General features: G+C 37.7%; 1 protein-coding gene and 1 pseudogene across 8 annotated transcripts in view; both read right to left on the bottom strand.

The window, feature by feature from the left end:
- RC3H1 (ring finger and CCCH-type domains 1) overlaps nucleotides 1-15,607 on the bottom strand; it is a 101,018-nt gene that overhangs the window by 40,579 nt on the left and 44,832 nt on the right. For all 8 annotated transcript variants that reach the window (XR_002518828.2, XM_009194627.4, XM_009194614.4 and 5 more), the window contains 5 exons: nucleotides 15,172-15,372; nucleotides 12,588-12,720; nucleotides 7,137-7,255; nucleotides 5,145-5,257; nucleotides 116-397 (listed from right to left, as the gene is read on the bottom strand). Coding sequence is in view for 7 of the 8 variants with exons in the window: in XM_009194627.4 (XP_009192891.2) it covers nucleotides 116-397; nucleotides 5,145-5,257; nucleotides 7,137-7,255; nucleotides 12,588-12,720; nucleotides 15,172-15,372 (848 nt within the window). In the remaining variant the exon portion in view is untranslated. The remainder of the gene's footprint in view (nucleotides 1-115; nucleotides 398-5,144; nucleotides 5,258-7,136; nucleotides 7,256-12,587; nucleotides 12,721-15,171; nucleotides 15,373-15,607) is intronic.
- Nucleotides 3,957-4,075, bottom strand: LOC116271917 (annotated as a pseudogene).

The following is a 15,607-nucleotide window of genomic DNA, read 5'->3' as shown; positions in this document are numbered from 1 at the left end:
AAAAATCAGGGGTTTTTTTTTGTTTTTTTTTTTAAATCCCAAACATTAATTGTTCTTTCTTCCTTCGACTTTATGAAGAAGAAATTTTGAAAAAGAATTAGGAAAAATGACGTACAGGTCAGGAGGGGATCCAGGAGCACTACTGCTCAGATGATCTATTTTTCCTGGTTTCAGACTAGAATCATAGCTGGGGTCTGTCCCTCGTGGAATAAGCTGTGTTACTGTATTCCCTGTTGATACAATTCCATTTGGCAGAGCAGGAGGTTTTCTGCTAGGGAGATCCACTGCACCTTCATCTGGAAGGATAGCTGCTGAAGGCAGGCCCACCTCATTAAGTTGACCCAAAGAGGCACTCAAGGGTCTTCTCGGAACCAGGCGCTTGTTCATTTTACGAAATCTATATAAAAAGCATAGGCACATATCAAAAAGCAAATATAAAAGCAAAACCAAGAACTAAAATGTACTTAACATTATTTTCTAGAAATATTCTCTCTTGAAAACATTAACTCTATCAGTGTGTATATTTTCCATAAAATCCCAAGCAGCAAAGACATATAGATTAAGTATAAAATTCCTCATAAAAATGTGTAACATAGGCCGGGTGCTGTGGCTCACGCCTGTAATCCCAGCACTTTGGGAGGCCGAGGCGGGTGGATCACGATGTCAAAAGATAGAGATCAGCCTGGCCAACATGGTGAAGCCCTGTCTCTATTAAAAATACAAAAATTAGCTAGGTGTGGTGGCGTGTGCCTGTGGTCCCAACCACTCGGGAGGCTAAGGCAGGAGAATCACTTGAACCTGGGAGGCAGAGGTTGCAGTGAGCCGAGATCATACCACTGAACTCCAGCCTGGCGAAACAGTGAGATTCCGTCTCAAAAAAAAAAAAAAAAAAGAGTTACATTTGTCATATTATAAAATATGCTATTAATATTTTTGCTATAATATATTTCTGTGGACATTTGTATTTCTAAAACTTATTGGAGAAGCTAGTAGAAAAATCTTTAGAAGATAGTTTCTGAAATATTTTACTTCAGCTGTCCCTCAAATGCCTTGGGATAAATGAGCCAATGTTAAAAACTAGGAATAAAGAAAAACAAAGCCAGTATGCACTGTGAAACATTTATCATTTACTCTGTTAAAAAATTTAAGCAGCCAGGCACTGTGGCTCACACCAGTAATCCCAGCACTCTGAGAGGCTGAAGCGGGCAAATCACTTGAGCTCAGGAGTTTGAGATCAGCCTGAGCAACATGGTGAAACCCTGTCTTTACCAAAAATATAAAAACTTAACCGGGTATGGTGGTGCATGCCTGTGGTCCCAGCTACTCAGGAGGCTGAGGCAGGAGGATCACTTGAGCCTATGAGGCGGAGGTTGCAGTGAGCCAAGATTGCACCACTGCACTCTAGTCTGGGCAACACAGTGAGATCCTGTTTCAAAAAAAAAATTTAAGCAATTAAGGATAGTGACTTTTATTAGAACTGCTGCAGAGATGCTGATGTTATGCCTGCCAATACAAAATTAAAGTTATTTTAAAAGTAGGTTAACGGAACCAAAACAGAATAATTGCCTAAGTTTAAACAGATGCTGTGGTACAACAAGCACATCGATTCTGAAATCTGACCAAAGGAAAAAATATAAGCCATCAGACTCCAGGATCCTTGTTCCTCAACAATGAAAGCAAGCCCATTTACAACCGCTAATGCATTTTCATTTTCAAAAATAAAACCTCGGCTGGGCGAAGTGGCTCACACCTGTAATCCCAGCACTTTGGGAGGCTGAGGTGGGTGGATCACTTGAGCTCAGGAGTTCAGGAACAGCCTGGGAAACATGGGAAAACTCTGTCTCTACCAAAAATACAAAAATTAGCTGGGCATGGTGGCATGCACCTGTGGTCCCAGTTTCTCGGGAGGCTGAGGTGAGAGGATCACTGGAGCCTGGAAGTCGAGGCTGCAGTGGGCCATGATCACATCACTACACTCCAGCCTGGAAGACAGTGAGACCCAGTCTCAAAAAAAAAAAAAAAAATAAACAAACAATAAAAAAGGTAACAGATAATTATGAACATGTACTTACACCTTGTGTAAATAACCAAATAAGCAAAGGCAGAATGAGGTCAAAGAGCATGCAAATTAGAAATTTTTATATCATACTGCTCTCTAAAACTATTTTAAGTCCTACTGATCATGAAGGAAAACGTCTTTCAAAACCTCAAATACTGGGTAGTACTGGTCTTTGTTAACTTGGTAGTCCAAATATACTAAGTTGCTTTAATTTGCATTTCTTTAACAACTAGTGAGATTGAACATAGTTTCACAGGATAATTGGTCATTAGTATTTCTTCTGTAAACTATGTTTATGATCCATAAATCTATTGGCTCCTCTCCTTCTTACAGATTTGTAAGAGCTCGTTTTATGTTAGGATATCAGCCCTCTGTATGTCATTTCCTCACCAAGCTCTTTATAAAAAACTGTACTTGTACCATATCTTAGTTTTATAATTTTTATGTAACCAAATTTATCAATCTTTTCCTTTATGGATGCTGGGTTGTAGTTCTTAAAAAAATATTTTCCTTCTTTCCTTAACAACTAAAAATAAACAAACAAAAACCCTCTTACTACTCTGTGGTTTCTTTCTTCCTAAATATTTAGATCTCTTACACATTTAGAGTTCATTCTAGTATAAAGATTCAGCTCTATTTTTCAAATAGGTAACAGTTATTTTCCATCATTCTTTTGGTCACTGATGTGAAATGCCACCTTTAGCACATATGCTAAGCTCCTACATGCATCTCAGACTCCTCCTAGCTTCTCTATTGCGTTTCATTAATCTATTCCTATGCAAAAGACTACAGTCTTTTATTCACTGAAGTCCATAATATAGGTTACTAGTTATTAGTCTAGTTCCTGTCAAAAACTTCTTTTTCAGAATTTTCCTGGCTATTTGTACATATTTATTCTTTACAAGTGAATTTTTGATAGGATCTTAACATCATCATGGTGAGATTTAAATTCGGATTTCTTGGAATTTATTGTCTATGGAAAAATAAAACTTTTATAGCATCAAACCTTATCCAAGAACACAGTATGTTTACTCAGTATTTCTCTTATGTTCCTAGGTAATTTATTGGTTCAATTTATATACACCCTGATTATTCTTTACAAATCTATTATTTGGTATTTATCTTTTTTTGTTGTTGCTAAAGTAGAAGAGATCCTGAATTTTAACTTTTTTTCCCAATAATTTTATGGCTATTTTATTCCTTCTTACATACATTAGCTACTATTTCTACTAGTTAAATAATACTAGTAGAAAATTTTACTACTAATTACTAGCAGAAAATTTTGCCTTATCCTTGACTTTAATGAGAGTGAATTGAATATTTTACTAATTAAGCATCATACTATTATGTTGGCTTCTGATTTACAACATGATTTATTACCATGCTGAGAAAGTATGATATTTCTGTTGTATTAAGAAATTTTGATTTTTTTTTTTTTTTTTGGAGACAGAGTCTCGCACTGCCATTCAGGCTGGAGTGCAATGGCGCAATCTCAGTTCACTGCAACCTCCGCCTCCTGGGTTCAAGAGATTCTCCTGCCTCAGCCTCCCGAGTAGCTGGGTCTACAGGCGTGTGCCACCACACTCAGCTAATTTTTGTATTTTTAGTAGAGACGGGGTTTCTCAATGTTGGCCAGAATGGTCTCAATCTCTTGACCTTGTGATCCACCCGCCTCGGCCTCCCAAAGTGCTGGGGTTACAGGCATGAGCCACTGGCGCCTGGCTGAAATTTTGATTTTTAATTGACATTCAATTTTATTCAAAAGCCTTTGGCATTTTTTGCATATGATCATGTTATTTTCTAAGTTGTGATAATTATGTTGTACTAATTTTGCAGAGTCATGGCATCTATTTTCTTTTCTTTAAAAAAAATTATATTATTTATATTAAAAAAAAAACACCTACAGCACCCAATATTCCCAGGCAGTCTCCTATCCAAGTACTAACTGGGCCTGACCATGCTTAGCTTCTAAGATCAGATGAGCTCAGGTGGATTCAGGGTATTATGCCCATAGACATGGCATCTATTGTAATGTATTATTTAATTATATTTAAATTTTTGAGATTTTTAATATTAATACGTGTGATAGATTTACAGTTTTCTTTGTGTTATCTTTGTCAAATTTAATAAAAGTGTTACATTGGATTTATAAACAAATTAAGAGGCAATGGGTGTGGTGGCTCCTGCCTGTAATCCTAGCACTTTGGGAGGCCAAGGCAGGAGAATCCCTTAAGACCAGGAGTTTGAGACCAGCCTAGGCAACATAGGGAGACCCTGTCTCTATTTTTAAAAAATAAAATAAAATAAAATAAAATAAAAATAAAATAAATTAAGAGGCTTCTGCTTTCTTTCTTCAATGAGCTGAAAAATTTAACATTCCTGAAATTATCTTGTCCTTGAAGTTTAAAAGAACTTGTTAAACTGAGCCAAGGGCAAATTTTTCCACTGGAAATACAATATGCAATTAGTTAAGTTAAAATTGATTAAAATTATTAGAATTTAAATTTTTTTGGTCGTGAAAACGACCCACTTTTAGATTTAGCTAATCATAAAATAGTTTCCTATCTATAGGCATGATGCAATAAAAGCTGAAGAAACTGCTTTTCATTTTTAAAAATTATGTACAGGTTGAGTATCTCTTATCCAAAATGCTTGGGACCAGAAGTGTTTCAAACACTGGATTTGTCTCGGATTTTGGAATATTTGCATATACATAAAGGAGATGTCTTGGGGATAAGACCCAAATACATAACACAAAATTCATTTATGTTTCATATACATCTTTTACACATGGTCTGAAAGTAATTTTATACATTATTTTAAATAATTTTGTGCATGAAGTTTTGACTGCCATCCGTCACAAGGTCAGGTGTGGAATTTTCAACTTGTGGTGTCAAGTTGGCTTTCAAGCATTTTTGGATATTGAAGCATTTTAGATTTTCAGAATAGGAATGTTCAAGCTATGTTGCATTCTAAAAATGTCCTATTTATTTAAGATAAAGCAATTACTCTTTCTGTATTTCTGTATGTCAGCAAATTATTCCACTTATACCTTATTCCAAAGTCTCCTGATTTCCACACTTACTTTTCCAGTTCCTCCTGTGAGTGTGCAAACGTACAGCTGGCCCCACGAGGGCATCCTCCTCTCTGCTTCATATCTCGACACATGTATGTTTTGTATTTGCTATGCTGTGGAGGCTAAAACCAAAATCAAAATATTAGATGTGTAATAATCCCCCACAAAAAAATACATATTTTGTGTTGTCATTTTAGGATTTTGAAAATCTAGATAAGTAATTCACATATTTATTTAGATTACCAAGAGCAAAAGTGCTGGAAAGTCATTCCGTCTGAAGTTTCAAAGTCCAAATATAAATAAAGCAAAAAGAAGGTAGTCCTAATTTTTCTGATATGTTGATATTAATTCTCAAACAAGTAGCATCATATAAATTCTTGAATAAATTTCATGGGCATTCTTACACTTGTTTTATATGGAAAAAGAAAAATCTCATGGGGGCACTATGATCTCATTTCCACTTTTTTTTTTGAGATGGAGTCTTACTCTGTTGCCCAGGCTGGAGTGCAGTGGCGCAATCTTGGCTCATTGCAACTTCCACCTTGCCAGCTCAAGCGATTCTCCTGCTTCAGTCTCCCGAGTAGCTGGGATTACAGGTGTCCACCACCGCACCTGGCTAATTTTTGTATTTTCAGTAGAGACAGGGTTTCACCATGTTGGCCAGGCTGGTCTCGAACTCCTGACCTCAGGTGATCTGCCTGCCTCGGCCTCCCAAAGTGCTTGGGATTACAGGCGTGAGCTACTGTGCCCAGCCCATTTCCACATTTTATAATGAAAAAACAAACCACTGTAGTTTAAGACTTTCAAATATATAAATTATCTTCTAATATTTGTTTTGTACAATGTTCAATATAGCTACATGTATGCTTCCTTACAACACACCACAAAAACTACAAAAGGCCCTAAAATCAAAGAATATTCTGTAACTAATTCTTCTTGACACGCAGAACAATATACCAAGGACTTAAAATATCTCCAGAAGTACAAATGACACATATTATCTACAACTCAAGGATAAGGCAAGAGGATGGATTTGAAAGTTAATGAAATATGAGACACAACACTGAACTGGACAAAATTTAGTGTATTTTATCACCATATGGCAGACTTTAAAGGTTAATCTCATTACGTTTGTTATTTTCTTCAAGATGTCTAATGAAACAGAGAGTTAAAAATTGTAGGTTCTCCTTTCTTTTATGTCTATTCATAAATAAAAGCTTTGACCTGTGTTAGATAGGTTAGGAAAATCATATCCAGATTATTTTACTTAGCAGCATACTTTTTATATTTCTTGCCTCTTAAGCAAACAGGAATACTGAATAATCTATTGATATTTACCTGAACCAGGTAAATTAAGAGTTTTAAGTTCACAGGCTTACTACTGCAAAATAAAAGATCTAATGAACCTAATATAAATCCTGAGAGCAAAATAAAATTACTGGGAATAAAATTTAAAAATCTAGCTATAAGAAGTTATTATACTCTACCGTTGTATTTCATCTAAAAACTGTGAGGGAAAGTTGCCCCACTGGTATAACAGACACTATGAATGAAAAAAAATTTTAATTTTAATAAGAAAATCTATAGAAATTTGAATAGTATTGAAAAGATACAGTATTAGCACTAAAAAGTGATACTTATTGTCAAACCAAAATGTCATACAAACTAAAGAGAATAATAATTTTATATAAAAGGAATAAACTTCAGCACTGAATCTATTTTCTCCGTCAAATGCTGCCATATCCAATGTGAAGACTGACCCCAGCATGATATTAGATCAATAAGGATTATTTAATGTCAATATTGTCAGATAAAATTACCAGCCTAATGCAGTAAACTGTTAACCATGCCAAGGTAATTTATAGTTTCTATAGTCAGAGTCTCAAAATATTCATGTCATCTTTTTGGCTTTGCATCTGTAGGTATACCCACAGTGGTTTACCTATAGTTTTAAGGCATATCCACAGTGGATTAACTCTAAGTTTTAAACAGCTTCCTTACCTGCTGCTGATCTGCTCCTTTTTTGCTGTGGTTCTGGATATAATCAACCAGCCCATGTACCACTGTACGCACAGCAACCAGCCCATTTTCCAGCTGTTCCCAAGTAGGAGGAGGAGCATCTATACAACCAATAATAATGTTTTAAACTCTAATGTTACTCAATATTTTCCCTAATATCAAATTAATAAAAGAGTTAGTTGACAACATTTCAGTGAAATCAAGTTTCACACCTTAACTTTTCAGATAATAGCTTATTCACCTAACCATCATTTTAAAGGAATGGACATATTCTTTCAAAGCTGGGGTTGCAAACTGAAATAACCACAGGAACAAGAAAGGTAACAAGAAAGAGGTAAATAGGCCACACAATAGTGGTAACTGTCATTAGACTCTTAGGGTTGAGGAGACAACAGCGAGTGACAGGGACTGCTGAACTGGAGAGCGTGTCCCTCATCTAAGAGTATGGTTATAACTCAGCTTTAGATGATTGTTGTTATGTGACAATGCAAGGCTGGCACTGCCAAATACATTCACTGTTTCCCAGGGAAACCTGAAACTTAAGATTTTTAAGTAAAAATTTTTCAGTTTTAAAATGTTGGCATCTAAGAAATTTAGACCATTGCTCAGACCAACACTGTGTGGACTAAACAAAACTGAGGAGTGCCTGTAGTCAGTCAATTTGCATGTTTATTTTGAACTTTTATATAAATCAAGTTTTGGTAAACAAAAAGCTTAAAAAGTTTAATAAGCCAGGCACAGTGGCTCAGGCCTGTAATCTCAGCACTTTAGGAGGCCGAGGTAGGAGGATCACGAGATCAAGAGATGGAGACCATCCTGTCCAACATGAAAAAAAACCCCGTCTCTACTAAAAATACAAAAATTACCCAGGCATGGTGGCTCAAGCCTGTAATCCCAGCACTTTGGGAGGCCGAGACGGGCGGATCACGAGGTCAGGAGATCGAGACCATCCTGGCTAACACGGTGAAACCCCGTCTCTACTAAAAAATACAAAAAAATAGCCGGGCGAGGTGGCGGGTGCCTGTAGTCCCAGCTACTCAGGAGGCTGAGGCAGGAGAATGGCGCAAACCCGGGAGGCGGAGCTTGCAGTGAGCTGAGATCGGGCCACTGCACTCCAGCCTGGGCGACAGAGCAAGACTCCGTCTCAAAAAACAAACAAACAAACAAACAAACAAAAAAAGAATTGCTTGAACCTGGGAGGCGGAGGTTGTAGTGAGCCGAGATCACGCCACTGCACTCCATCCTGGTGACAGAGCGAAACTCCGTCTCAAGAAAAAAAAAAAAAATTTAATGGAAGAGCTATTATATAAAGTAACTCTGCTACATGTCTTCTTCATTTAGTAGGTATTTGCCCTATGCCAGCACTTTGATTTATAAAAGAAAAATTAACTATAAGGCTAAACATAAAATATTCTTTAAAAGAAATACATAAAATGAAACTAGAAGAGAGATGTAGAGATAACTTCCTGCTCAGACATCCTGAAAGAATTCTAGGGGATGGCATTTGAACTGGGCTTTGAAGGACACATGGAATCTGAAAAGGAAAAAAGGTAAAGAGAACAAGTATTCAAAAAAGTAGTTTTTGGAACACTTGCTAAATCTGAGCTATTGTTCTAGTTGTTGGGTAAGCAATAGTGATTAAAACAAAAATCCTCATTATATTCAAGGAGAAGAGCCAGATAATAACCAAGACAAATAAGCAAAATATACAGTAGTATTTAGATAATGTTGAATTGAAAAAATAGAACTAAGAAAAGTGGGGCCAATGTGTAAAATTTTAGACAGAGGCAATCTGCTTGTCTTGGCCTCCCAAAGTGCTAAGATTACAGGCGTGAGCCACTGCACTCTACTAAAAATACAAAAAAAAATTAGCTGGGCATGGTGGCACATGCCTGTAGTTCCAGCTACTCGGGAAGCTGAGGCAGGAGAATCACTTCAACCTGGGAGGCGGAAGTTGCAGTGAGCTGAGATCGCACCACTGCACTCCAGCCTAGTCAATAGAGGGAGACTCTGTCTCAAAAGAAAAAAAAAAAAATTTAGACAGAGGCCAGAAAAGTCCTCCTTGAGAAGGTTACATTTGATTAAAGACCTGAAAGAAGGGCTTAAGTGTGCCTACTGGAGATATTAGGGGAAAAATATCCAAGTTAGAGGGAAGAATAAGTGCAAAGTCCTTAATGTGAGAAGTGTGCCCGGCATGTTGCATGGAGATAGAACCAGAGAAGAGGAAATCAAGAGAAAAAAAGGGTAGGAAATGAGGTTTGAGAGAGGTAATGGAAGACCAGACCACATGAGACCCTATAGATCATGGGAAAGATTTTCGCTTTTACTCTGAGTGACAGAAAGCCACAGGAGAATTTATGAGCAGAGGGTGACAGGGTCACTCTGGCTCTTTTGCTAAAATCAGTTAGACAACAGGAGGCTATTCCATAATCTCCTGAGAGATGGCAATGGTAGCAGTGAAGGTAGATGGATTCTGGATGGATTTTAAAGGTAGGGCCTACAGAATTTGCTAACGGATCAGATATACATTATGAGAGAAAGAAGAGTTGAGATTTTTGGACTAAGCAACTGGAAGGATAGAGTTGCCACAAACAGGATGGCAGGGAAGAGCTCATTTTTAGATAGATTCAGTTTGAAATGCTTATCAGATATAAGATGATGGATGCTGAGAAAGCTTTTTTTTTTTTTTTTTTTTTTAACGGAGTCTTGTTCTGTCATCAGGCTAGAGTGCAGTGGCACGATCTCGGCTCACTGCAATCTCCACCTTCCGGGTTCAAGCGATTCTCCTGTCTCAGCCTCCCAAGCAGCTGGGACTACAGGGGCCCGCCACCACGTCCAACTAGTTTTTGTATTTTTAGTAGAGACGGGGTTTCACCATGTTGGCCAGGATGGTCTCAATGTCTTGACCTTGTGATCCACCCACCTCAGCCTCCCAAAGTGCTGGGATTACAGGCGTGAGCCACTGCACCTGGCCGAGAAAGCAGTTTTATATGCAAGTTCAGGAAAAAGGCATGGGCTGGATATATATTTCAAACTCTAAAAGACTATCAATTGTAATGCATATTACTTTATGTGCCACCAAAGAAAAAAAAAGATTGTTAATTATAATATGTCTTCACACAAATGCATTCCAATTTCAGAAACGCTAAGATCTGAAATAATTATGAACCTCAAAACTGATAAAAATACAGTAAATTTGTGAGTTATATAAATTATATTTGAAGCTATGAGATAGATAAGATTATCTAGGAAACAGGTATAGGATTAAACTCTGAGAACACTCCAAAGAGTACAGGATATGGAGACGAGAAAGCAGAGGATGCTGAGGAGAGTTCAATAAAGTAAGAAGAGAATTAGTAGCTTAAAAGCCAAGAAAAAAGCATTTCAAGGAAGAGAGAGTACAGAACAATGGCCAGGCACGGGGGCTCATGCCTGTAATCCTAGCACTTTGGGAAGCTGAGGCAGGCGGGTCACCTGAGGTCAGGAGTTTGAGAACAGCCTGGCCAACACAGTGAAGCCCGGTTTCTATTAAAGATACTAAAAATAAAAATAAATAATGGTAACAAATTAGCTGGATGTGGTGGTGCAGGCCTGTAATCCTAGCTACACGGGACAAGAATTGCTTGAACCTGGAAGGCAGAGGTTGCAGTGAAGTGAGATCTTGCCATCGCACTCCAGCCTGGGGGACAGAGTGAAACTGTCTCTCCAAAAATAAATAAATAAAATGTTAAACGCTGCTAAATCAAGTACAGTAAGAACTGAGAGCTGACCTTTGGAATTAGCTACATGGAAGTAGTTTACAACCTTGACAAAATAAGTTTGGATAGAGCAGTGGAGATAAATGCCTGACTGGAGTTGAGTTCAAGAGAGTGCCAAAACAAGAAATGAAGCAGTAGGTAGATGAGAAACGGGGTCAAAAATGGATTAGGAACTTGTGGAAGTTCTCTTTTGACTGCTCAGGATGATCAAAGCACAGCAGTAGGGGGGAAAAATCACTATATATTCTAGTAACATTGATCTAGTTTACTAAGCAATTTTAGGAGCAAACCTATAAAAGTAGGCTGATAAAAAACTACGAGGGCTCTGAATGCCATAGTCATCAGTGTCAAACCTTATTCCATGAGCAATTCTACAAACAATGAAAATTTATGAGTGTGGAAGCAAGATCAGGGATGTGATTTCTTTTATAGCAGTAAGTAGACTGGATTGGAGGAACTCATAGTAGAGGAACTTGTAAGACATTCAGTCTCAGGGAAAAGGAGGCTCTCAAAGGAAGTAATCATAAGCAGGGGATATAGGGACGTTGTGAAAGAAGAACAGAGAAATCCTATTGTATGAAATGGTATGTAAAACAAGTGAAAGGAAAAGATGAGGCAAGACAAAATATTAAGGTTTTAAACTTACATACCTCAGAGAATGAGGTCATTATCAGAAAGAGGAGACATTAGAGGAAGAGCAAGTATCAAGTAATGATGAGCTTGCTTTGATGCACTCAGAGGAGATGATGGAAAATCTCAGCAAGCATTGGGAGATGTATCTGGAATGGATGCAGAGATAATAGTGACAGATATTTGGGAGTCTGTATTCTACATGAAAGTAATACCTGCTGCTAAGAATGAATAACCACTATCAGAGCATGTAGAGAAAACAAAATCCCAAGAGCATAACCTGCCTACTCTTTAGTGGGCAGGAGGGGAAAGCATGGTACAAATATGACAGAAGTAGCACTCAGGTCAGAAGAGAACTATGAGATCACAGAAAGATATCAAAAAAGTGCTCAACAACATTATCCAAATGCTGAAAACAAATGGGAGTGATTTAAAGACTAAGACAAAGTTTTTGGAATCAGAGACTGGGAACCTACTAGCAAATATTAAGAGAGCTTCAGATCAGTAGTAGGAATAAACACAGAGAAGCTAAAATATCTTAGATGTAAGTATAAGGTGAAAAATGAAGGTTGGGTACATTTTCAGCTTAAGAAGAAGGAGCAGAAAAAGCCTAAGTAAACATATACAAGAGAGGATACTTGAAGGAACAAGATATTATGGTGAGGGCAAAAACAGGATCAAGGAAATGCAACTAAGGATACATAATACAGAAAAAAAAATGAGAAAAACGAGATTTGGAAGAGGTAAGAATGGTAAAATACAACACAATTTTGTGATGGGAGAAAGAAGAAACATAAAGAAGCCCAGAGAGATCTATTTTCCTGACGAAATGAGCAACAGTGTAAAAAGTATTAAATAAATATTAAAGTGAACTAACCTGAGATAAAGAGGGAAAATATTTAAAATGGAAACTTAAAATACTGTAAAAAAGATCTGGAGTAACTACTTTAGGAAACCCTAGAGGAAGAACAAAAGATAATGAAAGAATCACTGAGCAGCACAAAAGGCACATATAAGACAGTCCATTAATTTCCCATGGGTTTACCTGGACTAGGGTCAATGTTTGCTAACAGCTCCAAATGGGGTCTTAGTCGGTTCAAGTTTGCTGGGTCTCCAGTCCGCTGGAGAGCAATTGTTAGTTCCTGAACACTCTGTGCAAAAGAGGCTGGGGTCTGCAACTTAAAAAAGATAAATGTTAACTTTCCCAAAGGTCGGATAATCTTTTAAATACAAAGATTATTTATATCACAATCATTTTTACAATTTATTAAATTTAATTTTTATCTTCCCATACACTCTACACTCTGGGCAGATTAGATTACTTGCTACCTAAATAAATTCTCTACTTCTCTGCATCTAGAGCTTGGCACATTGTGTACTGTATTGCCTCTGCTGTCACATTCTTCAAATGTGAGACCTTTCTCAATTCAGCCTCCCATCAGTTAGATATATTGATGAGTCATCTTTGTGAATTGTTAATTCCTGTTTCTCTCTCCATTAATTTACTAGAATTAGTGCTTTTCTCATCACTTTTTTTTTTTTTTTTTTTTAGGGGGGGTCTCGCACTGTTGCCCAGGCTGGAGTGCAGTGGCCGGATCTCAGCTCACTGCAAGCTCCGCCTCCCGGGTTTGCGGCATTCTCCTGCCTCAGCCTCCTGAGTAGCTGGGACTACAGGCGCCCGCCACCTCGCCCGGCTATTTTTTTGTATTTTTTAGTAGAGACGGGGTTTCACCGTGTTAGCCAGGATGGTCTCGATCTCCTGACCTCGTGATCCGCCCGTCTCGGCCTCCCAAAGTGCTGGGATTACAGGCTTGAGCCACCGCGCCCGGCCTCTCATCACTTTTAATAAATTCTCTTTTGTATTATCCAATATGGTAACCTTAGCAATATGTGGCTATTTAAATTTAAGTTAATTAAATAAAATAAAAATTTCAGTGCATTGGTTGCAAAAGTCACATTTCAAGTGCTTAATAGCCATGTGTGACTAGTGATCACCATATTGGACAGTGCATACACAGAACATTTTCATGATTATAGAAAGTTCTGTTGCTCTATGAAATATCACACACATCGCAAAGTTTACCAGTTTGTTGTACAAAGGTCTCTGGATATTAAATTTAAAGCACTGCGGGTGATGTGAGAAAATTATTGTAGGATATACACCTAGTTACCAGTTCAGTTCAGACAGGAAGATTAACCACCTTGTAGAATCTTTATAAAAGGCAAGCCAGGCCAGGCACAGTGGCTCACGCCTGTAATCCTAGCACTTTGGGAGGCTGTGGTGGGCAGATCACGAGGTCAGGAGTTCGAGATCAGCCTGGCCAACATGGTGAATCCTCATCTTCACTAAAGATACAAAAAATTCGCTGGGTGTGGTAGCGCATGCCTATAATCCCAGCTACTTGGGAGGCTGAGGCAGGAGAATCGCTTGAACCTGGGAGACAGAGACTGCAGTGAGCCGAGATAGTGCCACTGCACTCCAGCCTGGGTGACAGAGCAAGACTCCGTCTCAAAAAAAAAAGAAAAAAGTAAACCAAGTTTCTCTTCAGAGGTAGAAAGGTACTCCTTTAATAGATCATTACTAAGCATTTCCATAAATTATAAATCAGTTGCAAAACTTCAGATACAAGCTCCTGTCCAAATCTAAGAGTTGCAGGTAAAGTCTGGTTAAAGGTATCCAGAGAAGACTTACAGGACAGAGCAAACAACCTACATTGCAACTAAAAATTATGTACCACCTTTTTTCCCCCTAAAGAGATAGGGTCTCACATAGCTCACTGCACCCTCAAACTCCTGAGCTCAAGGATTCTCCCACCACAGCCTCCCAACTAGGTGGGACTACAGGTGTCTACCACCACACCTGGCTATGTTTTTTTTTTTTTTTGGTAGCGATGAGTGTCCCAATGTTCCCCAGGTTGTGCCCAAACTCCTGGCCTCAAGCAATCCTCCTACCTTGGCCTCTCAAAGTGCTGAGATTACAGGCATAATCCACTGTGCCCACCCTACACCAGGCATTTAAAACACGTATTTCCCAATTCTCACTGTATTACCCATTCAAGGGATTCTATCTTTAGAAATAGAAAAAAAAAAAAGGAGCGGGGGGGGGAATAGTTTGGTAAAAGGTTAGTGTATTCTACAGTGAGAATGCCCAAGTTCATATCCACTTCTGTCATTTACTATCTATGTGATGCTGGAAAAACATACTAACTTCCCTTTGTCTTTGTCTAAAATGGATAATACAGGGCTGTTGAGAGGATTAAATGAATTATTTAAAACCACTAGAAACATACTAAAATTTTAGTAAATGTTCATTATTTTTTTTTTAGGTTACTCTTACTATTTGACTCTATTTCTCTAAATTAAATGTAGAGTGGTCTCTAGAGTGGGCAATCATCTCTGTGATTCTAGTAAAAATAAAATAAAATATAAAATAAATAAAATTAAAAATATAAACTAATCATCTCTTTATATGAACAAAGTGGTATTATAATGTGATTGGTTATGACATGACACTGGCTATAACTACAATTTACAAAAGCTATACAGTATTCACTTTAATATACATTTGTTAAATGAATTACCAAAAGGCCAAGATTAGTCCAAGAAGTAAGGAACACAAAAGGTTCTACCTTGTCAATAATGGACTGCATATGAGATTTGTGAGACTGGTCTCCATAAAGCAAAGAGGACCATTGGTCTGGTGCAATTCGTAAGCCTGCTTCCATAGCAATCTGCACTATCTGGGAGTCATGTTCTCGCCGCAGAGCTTCATAGGTTCTAAATTCTTCTTTCAGCTGCATCAAAGAAGAGTCTTCATCACGTTTGGTGACCTAATAAGACACAAATAATCTCATAATGAAGTCAAAAAAATTAGTTTATGCTTTATATGAACACATAATTTTTAACGTAACAATTTTAGCAGCAACAACAAGATTAAATGAATATACCATTTGCCTGCAAAATATTTTCTCCTCAACTTGTTGAGGTAGGTATATTGTTATCATCCCATTCTAAGTCAAGTTGGATTTAGGCCAACATTTTCTGGATAGGTCTTTCAGAAAGAAT

Source organism: Papio anubis, chromosome 1, assembly GCF_008728515.1.
Source record: "Papio anubis isolate 15944 chromosome 1, Panubis1.0, whole genome shotgun sequence".
NCBI lineage: Eukaryota > Metazoa > Chordata > Mammalia > Primates > Cercopithecidae > Papio > Papio anubis.
The sequence above is the reverse complement of the archived record's forward strand: the minus strand, read 5'-3'. Positions and strand labels throughout refer to the sequence as shown.